General features: G+C 43.0%; 2 protein-coding genes across 2 annotated transcripts; both read right to left on the bottom strand.

The window, feature by feature from the left end:
- Window positions 1-8,944: 8,944 nt before the first annotated feature.
- LOC112887189 lies at window positions 8,945-10,312 on the bottom strand. The gene is made up of 3 exons (XM_025953304.1): window positions 10,282-10,312; window positions 9,221-10,065; window positions 8,945-9,104 (listed from the first exon to the last, which is right to left on the bottom strand). The coding sequence occupies exons 2-3, from the start codon at window positions 10,050-10,052 to the stop codon at window positions 8,965-8,967; spliced, it is 972 nt and encodes a 323-aa protein (XP_025809089.1). The 5' UTR covers window positions 10,053-10,065; window positions 10,282-10,312; the 3' UTR covers window positions 8,945-8,964.
- Window positions 10,313-15,908: 5,596 nt separating this feature from the next.
- On the bottom strand, window positions 15,909-16,928 carry LOC112885561 (zinc finger MYM-type protein 5-like). Its single transcript, XM_025951150.1, has one exon. It carries the CDS (start codon window positions 16,926-16,928, stop codon window positions 15,909-15,911), a length of 1,020 nt encoding a protein of 339 aa, XP_025806935.1.
- Between the last annotated feature and the right edge of the window lie 5,102 nt (window positions 16,929-22,030).

Consider the following 22,030-nt stretch of genomic DNA (forward strand, 5'->3'; position numbering starts at 1 on the left):
GGAAGTGGTCCGCGTGCTCCCTCCCGGTCACGTCGTCGATCGGACAGAGACGGTGGATTCTCTTGTTTCACCACCAGTACCGTTCGATGCCTACCGGCGGTGGGGTAGTGGCGGCCGGACTGGCTGGCGGTGGCCAATAATGCACGACGCGTTCGATGGATGCTTGGAGGAGCCTCGGAGAAGGCGGGGTGCCGGCAGGAGGTGACCGCGACGCGCCAGAAAGAAGGATCGAGCCTCGTTCCGACTACTAGATCTTCGAAATCTCCAAAAGTCAGAAGCCACGTTCTAAAAGCTAGTTATCATGGCAAGCCAGAAGCTGAAAAGCTCATGACAAGATGCCAGCTTCTGGCTTCTGAATTTAAAGGTGCGTGATTTTTGAAGATCCTGAAAATCAATTATCCAGAACCTGAAACAAACATGATCTAATCTAGTAGCCGTGCTTGCGACACGTCAGCAAACGAAAACCGTGATTGACACGATTATTATTATTGTTTGCCTAGCGGACAGAATGAAAACTCCGGTTCGGCTTCTTGATTCATTTGCTCTTCATCATCTGTGCGCCTTTGAATGTTCGACTGAAATATGCATGTTGCCTCTTCACGTCAAGTTCCGTCCCTGGCCAAGTTTACGTCGTGTGTGGCAGGATCTTATACATCGGCCACAAAATAGTTGGCTGAAGCTAAAATAGGAAAGCAAAAATCAAGGGGGTCTTGTGGCATGTCAGTCCCGAGACTCCACTTTAGCTAGTTTCCATAATACTCCTATTTTATAAGATATGTTTACATAGCTTGCTGAGATAGTAAATTGCCTAGATGGTACACCTCCTTAAGTGGAAACCATTGAACGCCAAGAGAAACTAACAATCTCTTTCGAGATACCAGCAAGAGAAGATGTAGGTACTATGATTCCAATAGTTGCTAGTGGTAAAGAATTATCTATTCAGATGACTTACGAAAGAAGCATCACGTGAGCTTACCTTTTTAGAACTTGAGAGGCATGGTTATCTAATTCTAGACTTACCATGGTTCAAAATCAGAGCGCTTTCAACAAAATGAACATGATAATGATATTGTTAGTTTCTGTGAGAGACTTACGTAAGAAAATCAAAATGAAATGGTGTGCGAGTCCTTGTTAATTTAAGAAAAAGTACATATATTTGTACTTTATTTGTTGTGCAAAGCAGTTCATAATATTTTCCTTTCATCTTCTTTGCAGGATATGTTTGATAACACCTTCACGGCGATGAGTTTGAAGATTTGTGAAGCTATAGACAAGTTGGGTTATCATTGGTACGAGCCTGGGACACCCTGTATTAGGGAAGGCCTGTACCAGGCTTTTATTGAAGTTCGATCTACCTCGTTTCATGCTGCGGAACCAATATTCATCATCTATGGCAAAGCACTTTCTCATAGATGTGAAGCAAAGAAAAGCGCACTTATCTATGCTTTGTTTTTTATTAACGAAAGCCTGGGGTACAGGATTGGAGATGTTCACTATGTTAAGTACCTCTTGCTCGCGAATAATATCCGTTAGATGATGTAATGTATGCATGCAATTGAACATTTGCACCTTGGATGTAATATGTATCGACTTATTGAATATTTCAACCGTATGCATTTTAAATATTTAGATGTTTCCTTTTCCAACTTCTTGTGGCCATGTAGTGTGATGTGCTTATATATGATAGATTCCTGTGGCCAGTGAATTATTTAGAGGTCAATGTATTTTTAGGACAGGTCATGCCCTAGCCCGCCCCTGAAAATCGATTTCCAGGGCGGACCATGGTCTCACCCGCCTCTGAAAACTGATTTCTAGGGGTCATTCTAAGGGTCATGGGCTCGGATTTACAGGGGCGGGTTAGGGCATATGATCCGCCCTCGGAAATCGGTTTTTAGAGTCAGGTTTGGTACTCATCCCTGCAAATAGCTATTTTTAGCTGCAGTAAATAGAGACGGTACCGCACCCATCCCTAGAAATGGCTTTTTACCAGCCTCTAAAAGCGCTTTGTGTCGTAGTGGTGGTGACATCGATGCATGGTTCAATTCTTGTCCCGCTTCTAATCTGAATTAGTTTAGTTTGATGATTTCTGGATCGTTGTACTCGTGACAACGCAACATGAGAAGTAAAACGACGTGCGGGGATTCATGTGCTCTTCTTTTGGTAGGTGGTTTGTAAAGAAGTCAATCCCAGAGTACTTCAGAGCTAAGATTAATATTATTTTTTACTCCAACCACCCTTAAATTTAAGGTATTTTAATTTATCTTAAATTAAATTGTTCTATGTTTGATCAAATTTAGAGAAAAGAGTAATAATATTTGGAATGTCAAATGAGAATAATTAGATCCATTATGAAATATATTTTCATAATTTACTTAGATGTTAATGTTCTTCTCTATAAATTTGGTTAAACTTAGATCACGACAAAGTAAAATGATTTATACTTCAGAATGGATGGAGTACTTAATTGGTGACCAGTTATTTAGGAGAACTGATGACATAAACAGCTGGTTAATCGGTTAGTGGTTTTTGCCACCATCGTGAATGTGATTCCTTTGTTGCCGCCGACGTAGAAGAAGGAGCTCTGCTGCCCGTGCCCCGCCGCCACCGCCACACGAGAATGCGCCGGCAACGGACTGGCCATCAATTCTCGCTGCTGCCGGCGTGGTGGTGGGGATGGTGGCGGTGGTCGCCGTCACGGCCTACCTGTGCCAGCGCCGCCGCCGCCCGCTGAAGGTGCTTGACTTCACAGGGAATAGAAACGTAGTACTACTCCGTTCTTGGCCAATACTTCAGAGTTCTGATCATGTGATCGGATTATGCCTTATCTCACTTATCATCCTAATACCCTATTTCGAATGAACAATCCAGACAACTAGAGCATGAATAATTGAGTAGTACGGAGTACTGTATTTCGAAGTGGTAAATGCTTGTTTTTCTATCTGCATGCGTGTTTACTTCCTCTCCGTTGATCTGCTTACCCTTTAGCGTTTTTTTTTGGTACGATGATTCACTACATTGCAAATACATTGACGATGCATTGGGATTCGGGACGAGAGAGAGAGAGGGAGGGGGGGGGGGAGAGAGAGAGAGAGAGAGAGAGAGAGCACGATCTAGTGCCATGGCTTGTGCGCAAAGCGACGCCATCTGTTTGCCTATTGATCAATGGGAGCGGATGCAATTGTTCCAAAGTACTAAATAAGTTCGCGAAGGGCAATTTATTTTTGATTTTTGCGCATGCTGTATAATTAGGTTAAGATGGTGTGGTTAGCATCTTTTTCTCTTGGAATCGCATGTGTTGTTTTCCACTAACAACATCTCCAAGAGTGCCCAAATAATTAAGTCCTAAAAAACTGATTTTAGGACCTTGCTAAAAATGTTTGGGAGGGAAAAAAAAGACCTCAGCATCCAAAAATTCCCGAAAATTTATCCCCCAAAAAACTAATTGCTGCCACATCATCCAGAAATTCTAGACCTAGCGCTTGATTTACAGGTTCACGACTCATCAGAAATCACCATTGGAACTTATTAGCGATTATTTTCGGTCAAGTTCATGATCAGGGACCAGTTTTTAACTTTTTATTCAAGAAATCTCTCCTCTCCCCAAGCCGCACAACAGCAGCTTCGCAAATCGTGCAAGACACCAGCAGTAGTAGGTTGCAGTGGCTCAGAGTCACGGCAACGTCTTCAGACATAATCGGGACAAACCAATGAATCCATGATGCATGAATGGCCATGAAAATCATGCAAGAAATCCCAACTATGCATATACATATATGTAAAGTCGTACACATATTAAACTTGAATCGCGATAATTCATCATGTTGAAGCCCAAGCTTACTTAGAGGGAACACATCATACAATTCTAGTTGAAATAGTCCATCAACTTAACATGACTTTATTACATTCAACCAAGCTTAACCTTATGGTTTATACACCTCGCTAGAAGCAACCGGCTGGACCGCCGTAGGAAAACTTGGACCCTGCAATTGGTAACACATAATAACATTTTGGGTTTTCTGCAATAACCGGCAAGTCCACTGTTAAAGGGGTGTGCTTTGACCATCCTGGTCAACAAACTGAAGATTGGAAATGGATGCAGCATTTTCTGATGGAAGGTACCCACTGCCCATTGGAGGAGTTGGAAGACTTCTCCTGGCACGTGATAAGCCACCAAAAGCGATGCCACTGGCTTTTGTTGCTAATCCTGCTAATAGGTTTGTGGGATAGTACCCTATTGCTGTTGGGGTGTCATTGTCGATGCCACAGTACACCCACCAATGTCCTCTTGACTTCTCCTATCATTATCAAAAAGTTTTTTAGAAACATGAAAGGAAATTCAACTGTGCTTGAGAACGAGCAAACTTGATGTGGCTCTTGTTGGAAAAATTAGGAGTTTCAGTTTTAAATTAATCCGAAGAAAAATCATGACCACGATAAAAATTATGTACAGAAAACGTATAGATCTAAACATGCTCATAACATGATAGAAGATAAAATATTGCAGCAGCAATATCAATCCTAACCAAATCATACTAGGTATGAAAAGCATAGTTAGGAACAGAAAGTCGTACGTGTCTTGCGTGACTGGAATAACCAGGCAAAGATGACGACGTCGATGATCAGCACCTCCGCGCGCTTGACGACGCCGAGTCGCGCCCCACTGACGAGGAGGTAGGCGAGCCGTGGTGACGAGGATGCAGAGCCGATGTGGATGCGTTCGAGCAGTCGCGCAGAGCGCTTCCCAAAAACCTTATTCGCCCTCTCCCGGTGCAGGATTGCTGAGGACGAGGTTCCACAGACCTGCTCTCCCGATCGCCGGTGCATGCCGACGAATGGGATGAAGTAGCGTACGCGGCGGCGCAACAAGCAGGCTGAGGCGTGTTGTGCGTTGTAGGTTTTTCTCTACGCTGTTTTGCTTGTACTTGTTTCTGTGCTGGCACCCGTGCGTATTTAAATGGGGAACCGCTAGGGTTTTGGCGTCCCAAAACCTATTCAGTTACGAGTCCCAAAAATCCGCGCGTGAAATCCGTAACAGATTCAAAGTGGCAAAAAGGAAGGAAGCCGCCGGACTTTCTACAGCCTTTTACCCGAGACTGGAGAGCCGATTCATAGGAAACAATCGGCTCTTTCGCCCGAGTCTGAAGAGCCGATCATGGGAATGATCGGTTCTTTTACAGCCGTAGTAGTTCGCCCGAGACCGAAGAACAATCGGCTCTTTCGCCCGCAAGAGACCGGAGAGAGCCGATCGGCTCTTTACCGGATCGGCAAAAAGAGGCCGCATGCCCGCAAGGGTTGAACACGGATTTTGGCGGACCATTCACGCGCACGTCGCGTGCGCGCGCCCTTCGCCCGAAGCCCGAGCCCGGCCCGGCCCGGCGAGGCGAGGCGAGCGAGCGCGCGCGTGTGTTCTTCCTTCTTCCTCTCACCCACACTTGCAAGAGCATGGAGAGCATCCAACTATTTAAGTTAGGTTCCCTCCACCTCCACTAGCAAGGTGGGACTAACTTGTTGCCATGCACCTATGCACTAATGGGCTTTTGAGATTTTACAGGAATTATTTGGATTTACATGGGCTAGGCCCAAATATTCCAACAATCCCCCACCAGATCTCAAAGTCTCATTATGACTTTGCCTCAAACCCACTGTTGTTTGATATACCAGTGTTTCAATGGAGACTGTTAAGTTGAACTTCCATCTAGAACAGCAAGTTACACTCATTCACAACTTGAACAATGGACTAAGCCTTGAATTGCAAGTTTTGTGCAAATGAGTTTCACTTACAGTCAAACTAATACTTGACCTCCAGTAGGCTACTTCGCGGTTGGAGCATATCGGTCGTACTCCCTGGTCTCTTCATGAGCTTAATAGAGATCACCTGAATCTCACAGACTGCGACCGTCCAATAGTCGGGCTCACATAGGTGTATTCTTTCAAGAACGTTCTGCAGGATAACGTCTTTGCTAATTAAAGCCAACAGAATACATTAAGACCAATGCCAACCTGCCATGCAGTAATTGAGAGTATTGCATCCTTCTTGAATGAGTATAAACATTTACTCTCATGCTAACCTCTAGCTTGTTCTTCCCAAATCCTAATTCACGGGATCTCCGATCACATAGGTTGGGTTACCACTAGGGAATAGCTTATACAGGTCTCAGACCCATCTCCTTGGATGCATTGTCTATCACATTACGTGACAGCCCCTTGGTAAACGGATCAGCCAGATTTTTCTCAGTGTGGACATAACCCACAGTGATAACTCCGGAGTTTCTCATTTTTCTAACTGATTTTAACCGTCTCTTGATATGTCTTGAAGACTTCATATTGTCCTTTGAACTGTCTACCTTGACAATCACAGTTTGATTGTCACAGTTCATCATTATTGCCGGCAATGGTTTCTCGACAATAGGTAAGTCCATCAAGAACTCACGAAGCCAATCGGCTTCCACTGTAGCTGTATCTAGTGCTGTGAGTTCTGCTTCCATAGTAGATCTCGTCAGGATCGTCTGTTTGCATGATTTCCATGAAACAGCAGCACCGCCAAGAGTGAAGACGTATCCACTAGTGGCATACAGCTCATCTAGATCCGATATCCAATTAGCATCACTGTATCCTTCCAGTACTGCAGGAAAACCGGAATAGTGAATCCCGTATTCCATAGTACCCACCAGGTAGTGCATTACGCGCTCAAGCGCACGCCAATGATCATCTCCCGGATTACTCGTAAACCGGCTCAACTTGCTAACAGCAAAAGAGATGTCAGGCCTCGTTGCACTCGCAAGATACATGAGTGAGCCAATTATCTGTGAATATCTCAATTGGTCTCTGCCAATTCGTTTGTTCTTTCGAAGGATCAAGCTCGGATCATAAGGAGTTGGACTAGATTTGCTATCCTTATAGCCAAACCGATTTAACATTTTCTCCACATAATGGGATTGCGAAAGAGTAATCCCATTCTCTCCCTTGATCAGCTTGATGTTGAGAATAACATCAGCCTCACCAAGATCTTTCATATCAAAGTTTTGACACAAGAATATCTTGACCTCGTTGATCATATCAAGACTAGTGCCAAAAATCAGTATGTCATCGATATACAAACACAATATAACTCCTTGACCCCCACCATAGCGGTAATACACACATCGATCAGCCTCATTGACACTAAAGCCTGCTGATATGAGTGTTAAGTTGAATTTCTCATGCCATTGCTTAGGTGCTTGCTTCAGGCCATACAAAGATTTATACAACTTGCACACCTTGTTCTCATGACCCTCTACTACAAACCCATCAGGCTGTGTCATGTAGATTTCCTCTTCCAGCTCTCCGTTGAGGAAAGCTGTCTTAACATCCATCTGATGGATGAGAAGACCATGCGAGGCAGCCAGGGAGAGTAGGACACGAATAGTGGTCAATCTCGCAACAGGTGAGTAAGTATCAAAGAAATCTTCGTCTTCTTTCTGGGTGTAACCCTTAGCCACAAGACGAGCCTTGTACTTATCAATAGTACCATCAGGCTTAAGTTTCCTTTTGAACACCCACTTGCAACCCACAGGTTTGCAACCGTACGGTCTTTCGACCAGCTCCCAAGTTCCATTGGAGAGAATGGAGTCCATCTCGCTACGGACAGCTTCTTTCCAATCATCCGCATCAGGAGATGAGAATGCCTCAGAAATTGTTTTGGGAGAATCATCTATGAGATATACAGTAAAATCATCACCAAAAGACTTCACAGTCTTTTGTCTCTTGCTCCTCCTAGGAGCATCACTGTGAATCTCCTCATGATTTGATTCAAGTGTGTGTTCATCATGCTCAGAAAAATCAACAGATTCAGAAGTTGTATTCACTGTTTTATTTAGAGGTAATGAACATATAGCATGCGTGGCTTTCATAGGAAAAATATTCTCAAAGAAAGTTGCATCACGAGACTCAAGCAGAGAATTTACAAGCATATCAGGCACCTCAGATTTAACTACTAGAAATCTATAAGCAACGCTATGATGTGCATAACCCAAAAAGACACAATCCACAGTTTTAGGTCCCAACTTGCGCTTCTTGTTGATTGGCACATTCACCTTGGCCAAACAACCCCAAGTGCGTAAGTAAGAGAGTGAAGGTCTTCTCCCAATCCACTCCTCGTAAGGAGTCTTTTCCTTATTCTTCATGGGAACTCTATTCAGGACATGACATGCAGTCAATACTGCCTCCCCCCACCATGCCTTAGATAATCCAGCGGTGTCTAACATGGCGTTAACCAAGTCAGACAACGTGCGATTCTTCCTTTCGGCAACCCCGTTTGATTCGGGTGAATAGGGAGGCGTTCTCTCATGAATAATGCCATGTTCCGCACAGAATAAGTCAAAATCATTAGAGAAATATTCACGTCCTCGATCGGACCTAAGTCGTTTGATCTTTTTCTCAAGTTGGGTTTCTACTTCAGCCTTATAGATTTTAAAGCAGTTAAGAGACTCATCTTTCATTTTTAGCAAGTACACATAGCAAAATCTAGTTGCATCGTCAATCAAGGTCATGAAATATCTTTTTCCACCTTCTGTTAATACGCCATTCATCTCACAGATATCTGAATGGACGAGTTTTAGAGGTGCCAAATATCTCTCCTCTGCTACCTTGTGAGGTTTTCGAGGTTGCTTAGACTGCACGCAACTATGGCACTTAGAACCTTTAACTATGGAAAAATTCGGAATTAAACTCATGGTGGAAAGTCGAAACATAGAGCCAAAATTCAGATGACATAAACGCGAGTGCCAAACAGATGCATCGCTCTCATTTATTCCATCTGAAATAAAGTTCACAGACTTATTACAGTAATCTGAGACTGAAAAGCGGAACAGACCTCCGCACTCATAGTCTTTACCGATAAATTGTCCACATTTAGACACGACAAATTTATTGGACTCAATCACTACTTTAAAACCATCCCTACACAAAAGGGATCCACTAACTAGATTATTGCCGATAGTAGGGACATGCTGCACGTTCTTCAACTGCACGATCTTTCCCGAAGTAAGTTTCAGATCGACCGTGCCAACACCATGAACAGTAGCATGCGACCCATTGCCCATCATCACGGTAGAATCCCGAGCGGTCTGGTAAGAAGAAAACAAGGTAGCATCAGAACACACATGAACATTTGCACCAGTATCAAGCCACCAACTAGTAGATTGAAACACTGAAAAAACCGAAGGTATAGAATTATACCCACTGGTTTCCACTCCAGCCATGGTGACCGTGTTCACAGTCTTCTGCTCAGGTGAAGGCTTTCTTCCTTTGCGGTGTGGGCACTTCTTTGCCCAATGATCAGTAGATCCACACACAAAACAGCCTTGACCTTCCTTAAATTTCTTCTTCTTGAAAGTAGTTGTAGGCTGCGGCTTGTTCTTCTTTCCCTTGCCCTTGCCTTTGCCATGAGACTTTTGCACCATGTTGACACTAGTCTGACCCTCAGCAGCCTTAGATCGCCCATCCTTGGCCCGAGTTTTCTCCTCAACATCAAGAGATGCTATCAGATCAGACACTGATATCTCCATCCTCTTGTGTTTGAGTGTAGTGGCAAAATCCCTCCAGGAAGGAGGCAACTTGGCAATGATGCCACCAGCCACAAACTTGTCGGGTAGGTTGATCTTGAGGTGCTCAAGCTCCTTGGCCATGCACTGTATCTCATGAGCCTGCACGACTACAGATTTCCCATCGGTCATCTTGTAGTCATGGTACTGCTCCATGATATACAGCTCAGCGCCAGCATCTGTGCCGCCATAATCGGCTTCCAGGGCGTCCCACAACTTTTTAGCGTCTGTGTGATGTAGGTACACATCCTGTAGACGATCTACAAGTGTACCGATCACAGCGCCCACAAAAAGTGTGTTGGCCTCGGTAAAAGCCTTCTCCTGATCAGGGGTAAGAATCCCATCAGGTTTGCCCTTAGACACCCACAGCACGTTCATGGCGGAGAGCCACAGAATCACTCTCGTTTGCCATCTTTTGAAGTGCTCGCCAGAGAACTTCTCGGGCCTCAGAGCATCAACAAATCCAGCCATGAAACTGAAATTCCTATAATAAGGTTTTTGGATTGTTGGAAAAATTAGGAGTTTCAGTTTTAAATTAATCCGAAGATAAATCATGACCACGATGAAAATTGTGTACAGAAAACGTATAGATCTAAACATGCTCATAACATGATAGAAGATAAAATATTGCAGCAGCAATATCAATCCTAACCAAATCATACTAGGTATGAAAAGCATAGTTAGGAACAGAAAGTCGTACGTGTCTTGCGTGACTGGAATAACCAGGCAAAGATGACGACGTCAATGATCAGCACCTCCGCGCGCTTGACGACGCCGAGTCGCGCCCCACTGACGAGGAGGTAGGCGAGCCGTGGTGACGAGGATGCAGAGCCGATGTGGATGCGTTCGAGCAGTCGCGCAGAGCGCTTCCCAAAAACCTTATTCGCCCTCTCCCGGTGCAGGATTGCTGAGGACGAGGTTCCGGAGACCTGCTCTCCCGATCGCCGGTGCACGCCGACGAATGGGATGAAGTAGCGTACGCGGCGGCGCAACAAGCAGGCTGAGGCGTGTTGTGCGTTGTAGGTTTTTCTCTACGCTGTTTTGCTTGTACTTGTTTCTGTGCTGGCACCCGTGCGTATTTAAATGGGGAACCGCTAGGGTTTTAGCGTCCCAAAACCTAGTCAGTTACGAGTCCCAAAAATCCACGCGTGAAATCCGTAACAGATTCAAAGTGGCAAAAAGGAAGGAAGCCGCCGGACTTTCTACAGCCTTTTACCTGAGACTGGAGAGCCGATTCATAGGAAACAATCGGCTCTTTCGCCCGAGTCTGAAGAGCCGATCATGGGAATGATCGGTTCTTTTACAGCCGTAGTAGTTCGCCCGAGACCGAAGAACAATCGGCTCTTTCGCCCGCAAGAGACCGGAGAGAGCCGATCGGCTCTTTACCGGATCGGCAAAAAGAGGCCGCATGCCCGCAAGGGTTGGACACGGATTTTGGCGGACCATTCACGCGCACGTCGCGTGCGCGCGCCCTTCGCCCGAAGCCCGAGCCCGGCCCGGCGAGGCGAGGCGAGGCGAGGCGAGCGAGCGCGCGCGTGTTCTTCCTTCTTCCTCTCACCCACACTTGCAAGAGCATGGAGAGCATCCAACTATTTAAGTTAGGTTCCCTCCACCTCCACTAGCAAGGTGCGACTAACTTGTTGCCATGCACCTATGCACTAATGGGCCTTTGAGATTTTACAGGAATTATTTGGATTTACATGGGCTAGGCCCAAATATTCCAACAGCTCTAAGCACTCATGACGTGAGAATGTAGATCATTGAAGGATAAAAGAAATATTCTAGAAAATTAAAAGCAATTCCTTATTTACTGAATTTGTAACTTCACATTCATGGTTTGGGGAGGTCAAATACAGTGCCTAGCAAAGTGTTCAGAAATGGGGCTTTTTATGTTGAAGATAAATAGGACACATGTCTATCACTCATTTTCTGATGCAAGGTATTCAACATTGAAGAAAGAATTGGTTCTTAGTAGAGGGGTGTGCACAATGCAGATTCGAATAGTCATTCTGCCTCGCAACGGCTACCACATTTTTGCATGTGGCAGAGATGCTGGTTTTTAATTTAGTCAATACTCAAACGGTTTGGTTGTTTGGAACGTGAGGTGCGTGATCATCACCAAGTTCTACCTAGTGGTTGGTGTTGGTATTTCTTAATCTTCACGGAAGAATCTGTAAGCGCACGGAAATACCGTTGTAACACTTCACCCGGAGAGTATTCAGGGTATCGTATTTTTTCCGAGAACGGAGGTGCAATGATCTTTTACCTAGTTTATCCAGTGAAAAAGGGAGAAGATAGGATGATCCTGGGTAGTGTGGTTGTCCACAGGTAGAGACTCTTAGGAAAGATAAACTCAGCTCTCACTCGCTTACATTCGGCACCGGTTTACAAGTGTTCTGCTAAGTGTAACCGGCTATTAGCTCTACACCCAACCGGAACGTGGGGGGCTACAAGGGACGAACAGGGCTGTCACCACTTGCCACCTACCCCGACAGACAGTGGGAAGGGTAGCAAACAAAGGCAACCTCAAGCTTAGACACCACGTCTACACTATCGATTACTACTCTAGCTCCAGCCAGACTCCGTCTCAAGACTCAAGTCCTTAAGCTAGAACACCCTTCACAAGAACGGACGATGATACCGCAATCGAACGATAACGAAAGCTTAACTTAAATAAGAACTCAAATAAGAACTCAACACGTAGACGAAATCCGAATACTTACTCAAAAGGAGGCTCGTATCCGCCGAGGTACAAGAGGGAGGCCGACAACTCCAGCTCTCCTCTTGAACTTCTCCTCACACTTCCTAACCCACTCTACTAGGTAGCTCTAAAGGTGGAGTCCCCCTCTCTTCTTCTCTTCCAAACGTGTTGTGTGTGGGGGTGACCTCCTCCTTTTATACCCCTCCAAGGACGGTTCCCGGACAAAGTATATAAGGAAACTTGCATAACCGGCATCCTAAAGATGGTGAAGATCTTCCCAGCAAACTGCACCTGGACGGAAACCAGGCTAGGGTCAGCGACCCCCTAGTGGGGCCAGTTGCCACCGCCTTTGACCTGGGCACTGACAGGTGGGTCTTAATCTTATCCTCAGGGTGCTGCCGCCTTGGAATGTCGGTTTGGCCTATCATGTGGGCTCTTCTTGTAAGTCTAACGTAGGGTGTGATCTTCTGTGCATTCTTTCTGTGTTTTGTGTATGCTTTTTGGGGTATTTATTCATAGGTGTCGGCATATCATGATTCATAAAATCTCATGAGAATATATAGCTTAATCTGATGATAGAATACATGTTATATATAAAAAAGGGTTCAAATTATGTAGACACATGTTAGAATTTCAACAAACAATTTGCACTTACCTCCTCAGTCATATAGCAAAGTTCACATCCTTCATGCTTCTGAGGGAGAAATGCAACAGAGACAAGCAATACACGTAACACGCTAAGCCTTGACATAATGGAAAGCACATAAACTATGTGTGAGCCTTCTTTTCATAAGTCCTCTATATATAGAACTCTAAAAAAATATCAGATTCATCTTAAGGATCATTATTTATTTTGTCGGATATAATAAAAGAAAAGATAGAGAAAGATACATTGTGTGCAAAGAGATATGCAAGGAAGTATTGCATGTTCTTTGGAAATATCCTCTGCGTAAGGAGCCTAATTAAAAATATGCTAGGAGATATGCCATTTATATAAATTCTCTATACATGAGGATTAATTCAATAAAATATATGCAAGGAGATATGCCATGTCGTTTACATATGTATCCTCTAAATATGGGGAATAATAAAAGAAAAGATGCAAAAAAGATATGCCATGTTCATTATATACATCCTCTATAAATGGAACGTACTAAAAGAAAAGAGAGGCAGCAAGGAGATATGTCCGATTCTTTATATATATATATATATATATATATATATATATATATATATATATATATATATATATATATATATATAACTCCTTTATAAGTCGGACATGAAAAAGAAAATATGCAAAGAGATATATCAAAAAATATACTCCCTCCGTCCTAAAAAGGTCATCCTAGAACTTCTAGGACAAATTAACAAAAGGGTAAAATAACCATATTTGTCCCTATTTATTATCCATATTTGGCACTAATTGAGCACTAATTGATTCTTGCATGCATATTTGGCATGTTCATTATTTTGTTTTTTTGGGGCGGAGGGAGTATGTATTATTTAGCAACCCAAATTCAAAATAAAATGTATAAAAGGATATAATTTCCACATCATAACATAATGTAGAAAGTCTCAACATCTTCTACACCATTTATGTTCACGGAGTTTAGCGCTATAACATCATTTCCACAGAAGTCTTCATTTCTGCACATGTTGATATGATTATTATAAGCGAAAGATTAGCAAGATTCTTGTAGAATATCAGGGGCCTGTACAAGACTAAGGAGAGTCAGATTCTTGATTAGTACCCAAGGTACTGCAAAAATTGTAGCGCTCCATTTATAGCTTCTATTCTTCCTTCCAATACCAAGTACGGTCTCCGCCAGTTCTACCACCTTTGCTGACTGAAAGTGCATCAGCTGACGACTGTTGAAGCCTCATGGCACGTGCATCGGGCTTTTGCTGGAAATTAGAAATGGGCCTTGGCCCGATTAAATAAAAATAAAAGGAATCCAGTAGCCTGTCGTGCTGAGCCCAACCCCGCTCGCCTCCGCTGGTCCCAGGGCCGTTCCTGACTTTTTGGGGGCCAGGGCGAAATGCAATATGGAGGCCCCATCTATTAATATGTGTATATATATTATGAATTTATATATAATAATAAACATATATTATTGAACATTCAATAATTTTTTTATAATGCTTTAAAGTTTATAAGATAACAAATATAAAGTATAGTCATAAACACTTACTTATTACATGGTAGCATGCTAAAAATTTCTTCTAACATTTTGTGATACAAAGTCATCGATTATACCATTGAGATCAATCTCATCCAACAAATCCTTTTCGATGCATAGAATTGCCAAACCATTTAATCTCTCTTGAGTCATTGTTGATCTCAAATAATTCCTCAATAATTTTAATTTTGAAAAGCTTCTCTCAGCTGATGCAACGGTTACAGGAATAGTAAATAATATCCGATAAGCAATTGAGACATTAGGATAACAATCTAAATCTCTGACATGCTCAAATATCTGCATAGCAGACAATATGCCATCTGGTAGAGTAAATTTTAAAATCTTCAACTCAGAAATAAGATCATGTACCTCAACATCAGATGAACCATCATGAGAGAAAGTGTCTGCAAATTTGGCGCAAGACTTTTCTAGTTCAGTATCATTCAATGACTTCAGGATAGTTGAGCTTAATAAAAAACCAAATATATCTTTGAACACCATGAGTTCTTCAAATCTGGTTTTCAATGAAGTGATTGCCATATCAACTACAAACAAAAAATATTTCACTTCAAAAGCCCTTTCACCCTCTAGAATTTCTTCTTCACAATTATTTTCATCAAACTGTTTCTTTCTCAAGGCACGACATTTTATGGGAAACAATACCTCTACACCCATTTCAGTTGCAATGCCTTTTGCAATGATCAGACTAGAAGAAAACCCCTCATTTCTGTATGCCTCAAAGTACTGCACCATACCTTGTATTTGATTCAAACCAGAGTCAATGCATATGTCTGGCGATTGCAATTTCTTAATCACTTTGTTTACAGAATATAAAATATCATGCCAGATAACCATACCAAGCAGAAACTCAAAGTTGCCAAGTGCATCAAATAAACTTTTTGCATCACTTTTGTCCTTAGGTTCAATATCAGAAGAATGACTTAACTCATACAAAGTAGACCTTAACTCCTTTGCTTGATATCTTATTGCTATAATACTTGAGATTCGACTCTCCCAGCGAGTATTTGACAATGATTTTAGAGTAAAAGTGGGAACATATTTACACAAAATATTCCACCTTTTGGTTGAACCAGCAAATAACACATATATGCGTTGAACAATCCCAAAAAATTGAAACAGCTTTCCCACAAGATTTTGCCATATCACAATAAGTAAGATTAAGACTATGGCAAGCACATGGCATATACAATGCTCTTGGATTAATATCAAGCAGCCGCTTTTTCACCCCCTGATGTTTGCCTTTCATATTGGAACCATTATCATAGCCTTGACCCCTTATATCATTAATATTTAGGCCAAATGACCTCATAGAATCAAGCAACACATTGAAAAGCCCCAAACCAGATGTGTCATCCACATTCAAGAACCCCAAAAAGTACTCCTCGATATTTATTTTTCCATTGGACAAATTAACACAACGAACTAACAAATCATTTGTTCTTGATGACTGACATCAGGAGTACAATCCAAGATAACAGAGAAATACTTGGCCTCTTTAACAACCTTTATGATAGACCTTGTAATATTAGAAGACAAAAGAACTATCAACTTATTCTGAATCTTAGGACTGAGATAATGGTAATGCATTTCTGTATTCTGAATACGCTTAAGATGGTCTTGCATTACCAAATCAAATTCAGCAATCATCTCAACACAGGCTAAAAAATTGTCATTACTACCACTGTAAAGTTGCTCAATGCTTCCTCTAAAAGCCAACTTGCGTTTACCAAGAAATTTTACAATTGCTATTATTCTTAGCAAAACTTGCCTCAAACGTTCTTTCTCCTTATTAATTTGCTTCTGCAAGTCTTTATCAATAGTTTCCTCTTTCTGCAATCTAGTCCATAGTTCATTCCACTTGTTCATATTGCTAATATGCTCAACACTATTTTCATGTTCTCTAAGCTTCTCACTGATATGCCTCCAATTTCTATATCCAGCTTGTGCTAAGAAACTTGGACTCTTGTTACCGAGATACTTAAAGATCTTACAACATAAGCAAAAAACTTTGTCAACATGCTTTGAATAAACTAGCCATTTTCTATCATGTACCTCTCCATTGCTTAATTTTCTGTAATAATGAGCATATGAAAAATGTCTTGATGCATTATCTAGAGAGAATTCAATACCTTGTTCTCTTACAGGCCCTTTCTCAACTAATATATCTCTTGCTTTATTATCAAGATTATCCCAATTTCTCGGATCATAAATATCAGGAGTATAAACCGGCTCCTCATCAAGACTAGCAGACTGTGCTTGTGCAGGTGATGAATTAGATGGATTATCAGGGCCACTTACATTGTTATCATCGACGTTAATGTCAATATTTTCCTCTTCTTCAGAAATCCTAACAGCCGGTTCCTCTTCCTCCACAGCAACGATCGCCAATTCATTATTTGGGTTCGTCGAAACACTAGGATTAATCTTCAAAAATTTATCCATAGCTCCTCTTTGTGTTTCTATAAAGTCATCTGCATATTTTTTCCTTTTCCTCTTTTCGCTACCAGATGGATACTTTCTTGATGACATGATATCAGTATATCACAAAGAGCTGAAAATAAAAACAAACATATTAAAATCAATGTTGTCGTACTTTGTGTTTCTATTGGTGTCTTACTCTTACCTTTGATCCTTTATCCTTATCCAATCCAATTGTCGGGCGACGTCAATGGCTTGGCTGCCAGCAATCTTTGTTTCCGTGGCTTCGAGACCGTCTGACCGATGGGGTGCCGGGGCGACAGGACAGCGGCAGCGGCCAACGGGCAACGGCGACCGCGACCGCCGACTCTACGAGGAGGACGGCTCACGGCTGGCGGCGCGTGCGATCGAGTGAATTAGGGGTTGCGAGTTGCGACGGTTTGTTTTCTCGTTCAGCGCTGCTGCGTGATCTCTCAGAGGCCAAAAGTGCAGGCCTGCTGCGTGATCTCTCGGAGGCTAAAAGTGCAGACCTGCTGCCTGCTGCTTGCATACATATGTGGGGCCCCATGCATTTGGGGGGCCAGGGCGGTCACCCACCTTGCCCCCCTCCAGGGACGGCCGTGGCTGGTCCTAACACACGCCTACTCCCTAATTACGACGGCGCCCACAGAGAAGCCTTACCTCTAATCTTTCAAAAAGAGAAGTCTTACCTCTATTTTTGCACGTCTGATTTCTCGGCAAAAGATGCGCATTTTTTTTTGAAGGAGAAAGATGCACAGTTTTGTTCTGTGCAGCCAGCTATATACATGTATGCAACGCCAGTTGAAGCTACCTAATTACCTTCTCCCGAGACTAGACATCAAAACCCAATGCTTATATAAAGAAGTAAGTAAATGAGTGCTGCCAAATTGTATCCCGTGGCACGGCGTGTAAACGAGGTAAATGGCCGTGTAGGCGAACAGTATAATAATTTAGTACCAACTTGGACTAAAGCCAAAAAATGTTGAGCAGTTTCTTCTCCACCAAACAAACATGCCCTGGGGGGTTAGGACAGATGGAACAAACAACGCGTGTTTCTCCGTAAGCGGCCTGATCTGGTGCGCCCACTCGAGATCCGACTGCTGCCGTAGCCACTTGGACACGTCCTCACATGTCCACGCCAAGTGCAGTTTGGCATCAGATACGCTGCTGCTGCTGCCAGCACGTCGTCTCGGCCCTCGGACAATACCTTTTGAAGTTTTGAGTGAAGAGAGAGGACAACGTTGAGAGCCTACTGACAAGTGACGAGCAGATTGCTGCGAGAAGGCCGCCGGTGTTCTCTCATCTGTTAGGCCCCGAATGAATTAGGCCCAAGATGGCGAACATGTGAGCGACTCCAGCCAGCCCGAACTATTCCTGATCTACCCTCGAGTCAAGTGTGTTTTTTACAGTCGCTAGTCAATTCCTGTTTTACCCGTCACTTGTCTTTTTGGGCTGCATGTAGTAATTGTTTCTATTTTTCTGTTGAACGCAACCCGGCGCCCCCGGCCCATTCTCGACTGTTCTTTTCCTGTCGTCACTCACACATCTTTGAATCGAAGGCGACTGTTGTTGTTTTGTCTGTGGCCTTTATTTGTTTTTTTATTGTTGTTGTTGCTGCAGCAGCTGGCCCGTAAGTTTTATCCTGAGCACAATAGCTTTTATTTGTATTTCTCAGGCAGGCATTACAGCCCTGCTGCAGCCTGCCGTCCACCGCTGCCCGCGTCCACACAGCTGCCGCTGGCAAGTGGAATCAATTTTCTAGTTGACGCTGGTTCGAATCGACCAGGCCTGTTTGGAGTTGTTAATATATGATAAAATTTTGAGTTTTGGCTACATTTTAATACATTTTATTAACTTTTATATTAACTTTTATCTATTAGCACTTCGATGTAGATCGGAATCTTGTTCGATGATCACTCAATTTACTCCCTACGCGGCATCATTAGATTAGATTGGTTAAAAAATCGATCGAGTCCCAAACAAAAAATCACCAGGTTAATGTATAGTCACTCTTTTAGGGATATCTGGTTCCGGATGGCTAAACTTTAGCCCTACCATATAAAAAGAATCTTATTATTTAGAAGTACTATATAAAATTTAATTACAAAACTAATTGCAAAATCACTAGACTAGTTCGCGAGACGAATCTAATGAGGTATATTAATTCATAATTAGCGGATGGTTACTGTAGCATCATTTAACAAATTATAGATTAATTAAGCTTATTAAATTCGTCTTGCGAATTAGCACTCATCTGTGCAAAAGGTTTTTGTAAATAGATTTTATTTAGTAATTCTAAATAGCAAGATTCTTATTGATGTGTTAGCTCTCCGGAATCAAACGGGATAGCAGAGTAGACATAGAATCCTTTGGTTTTCTAGAGATAACAGCATCACTTTTAGATGTACGCAGTTAGCCAGTTACTAACGGTTTGCATCAACGTGTCCTTTGCATGCGAGTATACTGTTCGAGCATTTTGTACCAATCAAATCAAGCATCTGATCCCCCACTTAATTCTTCGGCCTAGAGAAATTAAAACAATCCACCACAGCCCAGCATTATTATTCCTGTCTCCTGTTACCGTCAACCAGCGTCCGGAGAAACCAACCGCTTTGGAACAAACGCCTTTTCCGCTCCCGAAAGCTCGCCTCCATCATGGTGTGGCTGTCCTTGCTCGGCACGCGCCATTCCTGCAGCCAGCAGCCCCCGTCCATGGATGCGAGCCGCCACTTCTCCTATCATCAATGCATGCTCGTGCGCTGGGCCGGTCTGAGGCCGGTGATGATATGCCCGTGGCGACGGGGAACTCTGTCCCTCTCACGCTGCCTATCAGGTCTTCAGATATGCTGTGCGGCCTTTCAGGGCTCGGGTAGCCACACCGCTTGATGAGGAGGGTGATGGGATTTCTGATACGGTGGCATTCCGAACTAATTTCTGGTCCTGTCGTATCGAATATTTAGATACCAATTAAAAGTATTAAATATAGTTTTATTATAAAACCAGTTGTATAAATAGGAGCTAATTCGCGAGATGAATTCATTAAATCTAATTAGTCCATGATTTGGCAATATTGTGCTCAGCAAACATATGCTAATGATGGATTAATTAGGCTTAATAGATTCATCTCGTGAATTAGGTGCTGTTCGGATCCAAGGGCAAATGGCAAAAGGGCAAATGGTAAAATTTTTGCTCCTATCACATCAGATGTTTGGACGCTAATTAGAAGTATTAAATATAGTTTAATTAAAAAACTAATTATATAGATGAGGACTAAATGACGAGATGAATCTATTAAGCCTAATTAATCCATAATTAGCAAAATTGCGGTAGTATTTGCCCTTTTACACTTTGGGGTGTTTGGATCCAAAAGTGCAAAAAAAAAGTGCAAAAGAGCAAAAGTTTTGCACTTTCTCTTTCTCTTTCCATTGGATCCGAACAGGCTCTTAGTTTCCGTTTATGCAATTTGTTTTATAGTTATCATATATTTAGTCCTCTAATTAGCATGCAAACATCCGATGTGACCAGTATAAAAGTTAGACCCTGGGTCCAAACAGGTCCTCACTCCCTCGTCCCTAAAAGACGCAACTCTCGTTTCTCGAGGAGTTAAATAAATTTAAGTTCGGCCAGCTTATACAAAATAGTACTAATATTTATGTTACAAAATAAGTATTGTTAGATTAATCATACAATATATTTTTATATTAAATCTATTTGGTTTCTATAAATTTAGTCACTTCTCGCTTTAGAGACGGATGGAGCTGGAGGATGGAGCGGGAGGCTGGAATATTCTTTGGTTACTGGGACCTTTATAGAAGCATCCGGTGGAAATTGTTGATTGGTACCCTCTGCCTAGCGAATGGCCTGACGGGTGGTTGCGTGGGAGATTCCTCGCTGTTCTTCTGTACTGTGATAAGTTGATAAGGGCAACAGGTACAGAAAAGAAAAGGTTGGTTGATCGATAGATTAATTTGGGATTAGGATTTGTGGCACCACCTCAATTAAGGGCTCTTTCGGTGGGACGGATCAAGAAATGCTGCTGGCAGCTGGCTGCAGCAGTTGCAGTAAGTTATTGCAAGCTGCAGAGTCAGCCCAGAGAAGCTTCAGACCTCCTAGAGCAATGTCAGGATGGGAATATGCTGATTAAAATGCTGGGCCACATAATAGAGTAGTTGACAGCACACGTCACTGAAAGAACTTTAGCACCACGCTGTAAGAGCTTTGACAGGTATGGCAGCAACGACCGGAACGGAGCTGGATCGACGCACCACCTGACCTGGGTTGCGCCGTACTACCAGCTGCCTGCAGACAAAGTGGAGGAGTGACTGGTTCAGCAACAGCACCACCTTTGATTTGAATCTGGACGCCCTCGCGCCGTACGGCAGCGGGGGAGGTTGGTCGCTCTTGCTCTGGCCGCCTTCCCAGATGCCGCCTGCCTCCCGCCAGGCTCTTCAGGAAGCGTCCTTGTCGGTTTGCTCTCGCCTGCCCAAACGCAGCCACAGGAAACCTTAACAAAGCGCCTCCACTAAAATTCCCCAAAAAACTCCGCTTTCGGTGGAGCTCTTTTTACTCTTAAAAAAGGGAGCCACTGACGAACGTTTTACTGATATGAATATTTTTGGTATTGTTTCTTTTTTTTGCCCCGAGAGAGGTGTTAGGTAGGTAGGCTTGGTCTGCAGATGATGCCCGTTTCTGCTGCACCCTTTGACCCCCAAAATTTGCCCCACATGCCCCCTGTAACAGCTGAACTCTGCTTTCCACTTATCACGCTAATTTCTAATATTTGTGTTACAAAATATTTCCACAACACCGTTTCAGAAAAAAAAATATTTCTAAACCATGGTAAAAGTGCACTTGTGCGAAACTACATTGCGAGATAAGTGTCCCTGAGATCGTCACCCTTTGCCTAGCCGGTGCTTGGGTGGAGATTACTCACTCCTGCTTGTGTTGGTAACATGATCAAGGATAACAATGTCTTAGACAAAATGTTTCCTAATGGATGGGTGGATGGGTTAATTAATCCATTGCTGAGGCGGTTGTCTTACCCGAACATTAGTTTACAGATCCCCTAGCTGCGACTGCCAATACAAAACACCCAGAATATTATA

Source organism: Panicum hallii, chromosome 3 (assembly GCF_002211085.1).
Source record: "Panicum hallii strain FIL2 chromosome 3, PHallii_v3.1, whole genome shotgun sequence".
NCBI classification, from domain to species: domain Eukaryota; kingdom Viridiplantae; phylum Streptophyta; class Magnoliopsida; order Poales; family Poaceae; genus Panicum; species Panicum hallii.